This window comes from Polistes dominula, unplaced genomic scaffold (genome assembly GCF_049000335.1).
Source record: "Polistes dominula isolate Pdom_NZ unplaced genomic scaffold, Pdom_raw_medaka contig_400, whole genome shotgun sequence".
NCBI classification, from domain to species: domain Eukaryota; kingdom Metazoa; phylum Arthropoda; class Insecta; order Hymenoptera; family Vespidae; genus Polistes; species Polistes dominula.
Window position 1 is genome coordinate 1 of NW_028300949.1, and position 8,902 is coordinate 8,902.

Consider the following 8,902-nt stretch of genomic DNA (forward strand, 5'->3'; position numbering starts at 1 on the left):
TCCAGAATGTGGTCTAGACAGAAAGAGTCTTTTTAAAACTTTAATAAATAAAAAAAGCAAATGAAATATTTTGGCCAAATAATAAAGAATATATTGTATTTTTCCGTGTAATCTGCAAAAGATATGTTCTTCTTTATTGCATTTAAACAAGCATTTCTAGACACAGTTCTATCTTAACACATACAAAAGTAGCTGCGATTCTACAAATTGTTAGAAATAAAAAGTAAAAATCTGTGAAGAAATATAAAAAAAATTCTATTGTACCTTATCCGTTTAAAAGGAAGAAGAGAAATTTAAGACCTCGTCGGCATATTAAAGAATCTCTTGATAATTCTGAGTATGCTTAACAGATTTTGATTTTTCTTAAGGGGACCTTCTACTCTGCAGTTTTCAAAAATTTTTTTTTTCTTTACTTTTTTCGAATGTATATATATGTAGAAATATTGTGTTAAAATTTCAAAAAGATCCGATGTCTCTAACTACATTTTTTTGCTGCCTGAACGTTACTATCTCGGACCTCTCTCCTGAGCGTTCGGCGAGCACGGTTCTTATATCGGCTACGGAGACTCCAAGACTTTTAAAATGCTGCTTTATTATCATCCATACGGTAAAGATTTCATTGTTAAAAAGTTGAAGTGTATTTTGCATGTGGCAAAACGTATTTTTAAGCGCGTTAATATGGCAAGAAAAGCTCTCATACAAAAGAAGAAAATTTAAAAGAAAAGCGCCTAACCGCCAAAAAAAAATAAGAACCGTAGCAAAAACAGTAGTGAAGAGAAAAACGACTGTTGTGAAAAAAAGTTCCTGAAGTAAAAACTAAAAATTTACAATCAAATTGATGAAAGAACTCTCAGAGATCTACGGTTTAGCAGTCAGAAAAAATTTAAATTCTTCATAGGATATGCGTAACGAGATTTGGGCAGGATACTACCACAAAATTTCGACTGATGCCAAGCCGAAGCATTCTAAGTGTTCCATCGACTGGTGAAAGTAACCCAAATCTAAGGCACATGGCACCTAAACACATGTTTAACGGCAAAAAAGTTGTTGAAATTGCGTGCAAAGTTTCAGCATGTATCTTCAACGAAGGATTCCGAACAGTTATGAAGATAAAGGAAACGATGGGCATGAAAATTGGGCCAGGAGCGATCGACTTTGCTAAAAGACGCGACGACCGACGTATCGAATCTGCGAACCGTCGAAGCTCTGAGTGCTCAAAAGATGCCAGTTCAAAGTGGAAGAAGGCAAGACTGGAAGAAATTGAAGAATATGAACAAGAAGAAGGTCTATTGTACGGTCCAGGCATCGCAGATTAAGTTTAGGTAAGAATTTTCCACGATTTTGAGTAGAAAAAAACTTTAAACGCGTTTATCTCGAAACTATGTTTTAAAATACTAGCTCCATCGTATCTCACGAACCAGTTAACCGATTCTTATAAAATTTAATCCACATATTCTACACATGAGCTGTAACAAAGTGACGGAGAGTTTTTTCTTATATTTTAATTTTTACTATTTATTTTTAGTCAAAAACAATGAAAAAAAAGGTTAAATTTACGTTTTTTTTGTAATTTGTCCACCATTTTTTTATTTATTGATAAAATTTTTATATAAAACTGTCACTTTGTAGCTGAAGTCATACAGAATATAAAACCATTTTACTTTTATGTTTCAGGTAAGCCATTCTCAAGTTCTGATGGAGCTACCAAAGCACTATAGTTTTAAGGTGTTTTCTTATACTACTGTTTTTGCAATAAAAAATTAATTAAAATGAAAAAATAAAAATTCATTTATATAGTTTAAGACTCAATTTAACAAACCCAACAACTTTTATATCGATATGTTTTATAGTTGTCTTGGAAAAAATTCGCGAAAATAGCCTTTTTTTAGGTGCTCAGAGTAGAAGGTCCCCTTAATACGTTCTAACATACATCCCTAGATCCCTTTATAACTACACACACATTAAAAAAAAACAAGATTCTAGAAATTGATTTTTAAAAAAAGATAAAGAAATCCTACGCCTTAGCTTGCAAAATATTTCATTATAAAAATCAATACATTAGGGAATTAATTTGTTTCCTTTAAATACCCTCCTATTTATAATTTATAAAGAAATATACAGGTTCTCACAACGCTTAATGGACGGAAAGATCAAAGAAATAAACAGCTTTTTTTCAAATAAATAAAAGAAAGTAATATTATCTTGGAACTTAAGAACATCCTTTGATGATTGTTAGTTATTTCAAATAAACGCGTTTAAACTTGACGCGTTCAGATACAAAAATACAATAACTTTTCTGAAAATATTAAAAGAGTTGCGATTCAAGAAATACATCTAAAAGATTGGAAAACCATCTTTGAATGAATATAGATAAATACTTTAGGGAACATTTTTCATGTCAGAAAAAAGAGAGATTTATGACATCGTCCGACTATTAAATAATCTATTGATGATTCTGAATAATCTCTATTAAATTCGTTTATGCTTAAAACGTTCGTACACGCATTACAAAAGCACTTTCACCATCACACATATGAAAAGAGCCGCGATGCTAATAAGTGATTAAAAAAAAAAAAGAAAAAAACGTTGAACTTAACGTAGAAAAATATTTTTTTGGAAACAAATATCCTTTCTGGTAATAAACTTGTTTGTCTAGAGTAATATATTCTTTCATATAATATACATTAAAAAAGTAAAATTTTCAGAATGTGGTCTAGACAGAAAGAGTCTTTTTAAAACTTTAATAAATAAAAAAAGCAAATGAAATATTTTGGCCAAATAATAAAGAATATATTGTATTTTTCCGTGTAATCTGCAAAAGATATGTTCTTCTTTATTGCATTTAAACAAGCATTTCTAGACACAGTTCTATCTTAACACATACAAAAGTAGCTGCGATTCTACAATTTGTTAGAAATAAAAAGTAAAAATCTGTGAAGAAATATAAAAAAATTCTATTGTACCTTATCCGTTTAAAAGGACGAAGAGAAATTTAAGACTTCGTCGGCATATTAAAGAATCTCTTGATAATTCTGAGTAAGCTTAACAGATTTTGATTTTTCTTAATACGTTCTAACATACATCCTTAGATCCCTTTTTCACTACACACACATTAAAAAAAAAACAAGATTCTAGAAATTGATTTTTAAAAAAAGATAAAGAAATCCTACGCCATAGCAAGCAAAATATTTCATTATAAAAATCAATACATTAGGGAAAAAATTTGTTTTCTTTAAATACCCTCCTATTTATTATTTATAAAGAAATATACAGGTTCTCACAACGCTTAATGGGCAGAAAGATCAAAGAAATAAACAGCTATTTTTCAAATAAATAAAAGAAAGTAATATTATCTTGGAACTTAAGAACATCCTTTGATGATTTTATAATTTATAATCGATTAAATTACAAGAAAACTTTTAGAACTACATTGTACATTATTCAGCAATCTAATGATATTTGCAGATTACCTACATTATAGAAAAATTACTAGGTCTACAAAAATCCGATTTTAGAATATCGGAAATTTTTCGTTTTTTTAGATATACATATATTTCCTATCGTACAAAATAGATTATAATTACTGTTATTATGTTAAAAAATGTATGTAATTTTCGCATACAATTATCGTTTGTATGTTTCTTTACTACGTAAGGGAAAAACTATATGATTACAGATATAATAAGCTAATACATTAGATGATTCTTAGATCTTTAATAAAAAGTAATTTTGTCATTTAAAAACGATAAAATTACAAGAATACTTTTAGAATTACATTGTACATCATTCAGCAATCTAATGATATTTGCAGAATAACTACATTATAGAAAAATTACTTAGGTCTACAAACATCCGATGTAAGAATATCGGAAATTTTTCGTTTTTTTAGATATACATATATTTCCTATCGATACAAAATAGATTATATTACTGTTATTATGTTAAAAAATGTATGTAATTTTCGCATACCATTATCGTTTGTATGTTTCTTTACTACGTAAGGGAAAAACTATAGGATTACAAAAAAGATATGTTAATTCATTAGATGATTCTTATATCTTTAATAAAAAGAAATTTTGTTATTTAAGATCGATAAAATTACAAGAAAAATTTTTAAATTACATTGCACATAATTCAGCAATCTAATGATATTTGCAGATTAACTGCATTATAGAAAAATTACTCAGTCTACAAAAATCCGATGTAAGAATATCGGATATTTTTCGTTTTTTTAGATATACATATATTTCCTATGATACAAAATCGATTTAATTACTGTTTTATGTTGAAAAATGTACGTAATTTTCGCATACAATTATCGTTTGTATGTTTCTTTACTGCGTTAGAGAAAAACTAAAGGATTGCAAAAATGATATGCTAATACATTTGATGATTCTTATATCTTTAATAAAAAGAAATTTTATAATTTATAATCGATTAAATTACAAGAAAAATGTTGGAACTACATTGTAAAATATTCAGCAATCTAATGATACTTACAGATTAACTGCATTATAGAAAAATTTCTTAGTCTACAAAAATCCGATGTAAGAATATCGGATATTTTTCGTTTTTTTAGATATACATATATTTCCTATGATACAAAATCGATATAATTACCGTTTTATGTTGAAAAATGTACGTAATTTTCGCATACAATTATCGTTTGTATGTTTCTTTACTGCGTTAGAGAAAAACTAAAGGATTGCAAAAATGATATGCTAATACATTTGAAGATTCTTATATCTTTAATAAAAAGAAATTTTATAATTTATAATCGATTAAATTACAAGAAAAATGTCGGAATTACATTGTAAAATATTCAGCAATCTAATGATACTTACAGATTAACTGCATTATAGAAAAATTTCTTAGTCTACAAAAATTCGATGTAAGAATATCGGAAATTTTTCGTTTTTTTAGATATACATATATTTCCTATGATACAAAATAGATTATATTACTGTTATTATGTTGAAAAATGTATGTAATTTTCGCATACAATTATCGTTTGTATGTTTCTTTACTACGTTAGAGAAAATCTATAGGATTACAAAAATGATATGTTAATTCATTAGATGATTCTTATATCTTTAATAAAAAGAAATTTTGTTATTTAAAATCGATAAAATTACAAGAAAAATTTTGGAATTACATTGTACATTATTCAGCAATCTAATGATATTTGCAGATTAACTGCATTATAGAAAAATTACTTAGTCTACAAAAATCCGATGTAAGAATATCGGAAATTTTTCGTTTTTTTAGATATACATATATTTCCTATGATACAAAATCGATTTAATTACTGTTTTATGTTGAAAAATGTACGTAATTTTCGCATACAATTATCGTTTGTATGTTTCTTTACTGCGTTAGAGAAAAACTAAAGGATTGCAAAAATGATATGCTAATACATTTGATGATTCTTATATCTTTAATAAAAAGAAATTTTATAATTTAAAATCGATTAAATTACAAGAAAACTTTTAGAACTACATTGTACATTATTCAGCAATCTAATGATATTTGCAGATTAACTGCATTATAGAAAAATTACTTAGTCTACAAAAATCCGATGTAAGAATATCGGAAATTTTTCGTTTTTTTAGATATACATATATTTCCTATGATACAAAATCGATTATATTACTGTTATTATGTTGAAAAATGTATGTAATTTTCGCATACAATTAGCGTTTGTATGTTTCTTTACTGCGTAAGAGAAAAACTATAGGATTACAAAAATAATATGTTTATTCATTAGATGATTCTTATATCTTTAATAAAAAGAAATTTTGTTATTTAAAATCGATAAAATTACAAGTGTCACGTCCAGTGACGTCTAAATTCGAATTTCGTGCACTACACCCAAAAGTTTTAAATTTGGTAAACTCTGTCGTATTTGAATATTATTAGTCTGTTTAATTTTTGCGTAAAAGTAATTTGTTAAACTTTAGTTTGTATAATTTTGCGTGAAAATAGTTCTATAAGTACTATGTAAACCTTGCGAGAAAAATTTTTCTTTTTATATATATACATATATCTCATACTGTTTGTTTTAGTATATAAATTCGATACTTTGTATGTACATTAGTTATTAGATCAATTATAATAGATCATTTTCGTTCGCGCTAATGTACCTTATTTTCACGCTATATATATACTTAAATATTTGGTAATTATGCTTTTCTTTTCCATATTGTTATTATTCTTTGTAAAGATAATTCTGTATTTCCTATGAACGACCATCGATAAATTGTATTTTGTAGAATGGATAAATTAGAGTATTGAGAATCCATTGTCGTTCATAGAGAAATCTGCATTACCGACAGTGTCGGTCGGTAACGAGTTTAGTCGATAAGTAAATGTCGGTAATACCGACATTGCGTTCTTCCAGTACTGACTTATCGGTCGACGTTATATTGGAATGATTGTTTTTAAATTATTATTTCAATGTGCATAAAATATTCATACTTTATTATATTATATTCGTTACTCATATTCTGTCTGCACGTGCATTTTTGCTGACGGCGCAGTCCCAGGAGCTCGCGCTTGATAACATTCCAATGTAACTGACACTTATCTTTCTTCGGAGAATTCGCGCTTGATAAAATTCCAATGTAAGTAATACTTATTTCTCTTCGAAGAATTCGCGCTTGATAAAATTCCAATGTAAGTAATACCTATTTCTCTTCGAAGAATTCGCGCTTGATAGTAACTAATATTTTTGTCAGCGAATTCTTCTCCTTGACTTGGGTCTCACGGTGTGGGAGTCAGTAGTGGAGGAAGCATTTTTTGCGTAAGTGGGAGGTACTCCCACTCTTCCGAAACGGACGCTTCTTGCGATGCTACGTTCGTCCATGAAGTCAGTCCACCTTAAATTATCATCGAGTACGTGTCTAGCTTAGTCTAAAGATTGTCTAGTTTTGTACTAATTTTCTGAGTTCATTTATAAGTCCACCATATACAGTAATTGAGTACGTGTCTAAGATTTGTCTAAGAGTAGATCTAGTTTTGTAATAATTTTCTAAGTCCATTTATAAGTCCATCTCATATAATCATTTGGTACTTGTCAAAAATTTGTCTTAAGTTTTGTTCTAGTACTCCAAGTGTACTTATAAAGTCCACCTTATATAATTATTGAGTACGTTTCTTAAATTTGTCTAATGTTCGTTTAGTTTTGATTTTAAGTGTTATTATAATAATCTACTACTGCGTGTATCTAAATCTTGTGTTGTGAGTTGAAATTTCGTGGTGTGATCTGATTCGATTATCGACGATTTATGAATATTAACTTGGTATTTTAACTTAGGCTGATTTACAATCAGTTCATTTAAATTTTGTTACTAAGTTCTCTCTCTCTTGTTTAATAGAACTTAGTCATTGTCTTCGAACATTTTATTCTTAGTTATTATTGCTATCATAAATCTTTGCAAGCCTAAGTCCTTTATTTGTTACCAAATTAATATTCCGTTAACATTGTTCATTAATAATTGTGTGTGTGTGCAACAAGGTGTTTATTGTGTAACAATTTAAATCTAAATTTAAATTTTAAAATATACTATATTGTTATTCTACATTGTGATTGTGATTTAACAACTGCACCCTTCCTTCAAACGCCAATTTCAGTCGGTATATTTGGATTGCATCTCCCATTGGCCAGCACCGGAAACCAGGTAAGAATTAAAGATTTGGTTAACATCCAGGGTTGAGTTTTCTTTGACATATTGACGTCCGACGCTCCGGTATCCGCGAGTAAAGCCTATCCCGGGTAAAGTACTGGATAAGCAGGCTGACCCAAAAACAGGCATTGACTTTCTTTTTCTTATCCGAGTAAACGACTGCAAGGTCGTGACCGGTTGAGAAATCTCTAAATTCGTTCTTACTCTTCAAGTAAGAACTGGTGACAGCGGCCACTCGTGAAATCTCTTCTCGAGACGTAACACAAGAAAAATTTTGAAATTAAATTGCACATAATTCAGCAATCTAATGATATTTGCAGATTAACCGCATTATAGAAAATTTCTTAGTCTACTAAAATCCGATGTAGGAATATCGGAATTTTTTCGTTTTTTTAAATATACATATATTTCCTATGATACAAAATCGATTTAATTATTGTTTTATGTTGAAAAATGTACGTAATTTTCGCATACAATTATCGATTGTATGTTTCTTTACTGCGTTAGAGAAAAACTAAAGGATTGCAAAAATGATATGCTAATACATTTGATGATTCTTATATCTTTAATAAAAAGAAATTTTATAATTTATAATCGATTAAATTACAAGAAAACTTTTAGAACTACATTGTACATTATTCAGCAATCTAATGATACTTACAGATTAACTGCATTATAGAAAAATTTCTTAGTCTACAAAAATCCGATGTAAGAATATCGGATATTTTTCGTTTTTTTAGATGTACATATATTTCCTATGATACAAAATCGATATAATTACTGTTTTATGTTGAAAAATGTACGTAATTTTCGCATACAATTATCGTTTGTATGTTTCTTTACTGCGTTAGAGAAAAACTAAAGGATTGCAAAAATGATATGCTAATACATTTAAAGATTCTTATATCTTTAATAAAAAGAAATTTTGTTATTTAAAATCGATAAAATTACAAGAAAAATTTTGAAATTACATTGTAACATTATTCAGCAATCTAATGATACTTACAGATTAACTGCATTATAGAAAAATTTCTTAGTCTACAAAAATTCGATGTAAGAATATCGGAAATTTTTCGTTTTTTTAGATATACATATATTTCCTATCTTACAAAATAGATTATATTACTGTTATTATGTTAAAAAATGTATGTAATTTTCGCATACAATTATCGTTTGTATGTTTCTTTACTACGTTAGAGAAATTCTATAGGATTACA

General features: G+C 28.0%; 1 protein-coding gene across 1 annotated transcript; it reads left to right on the forward strand.

The window, feature by feature from the left end:
- Positions 1-416: 416 nt before the first annotated feature.
- On the forward strand, positions 417-1,899 carry LOC149032747 (uncharacterized). The gene is made up of 2 exons (XM_089171863.1): positions 417-1,322; positions 1,675-1,899. Exon 1 carries the CDS (start codon positions 948-950, stop codon positions 1,314-1,316), a length of 369 nt encoding a protein of 122 aa, XP_089027989.1. The 5' UTR covers positions 417-947; the 3' UTR covers positions 1,317-1,322; positions 1,675-1,899.
- Positions 1,900-8,902: the final 7,003 nt, after the last annotated feature.

Coding starts and splice junctions, on each gene's coding strand:
- LOC149032747 (XM_089171863.1), top strand. CDS start 948: ATGCCAAGCCGAAGCATTCTAAGTGTTCCATCGACTGGTGAAAGTAAC.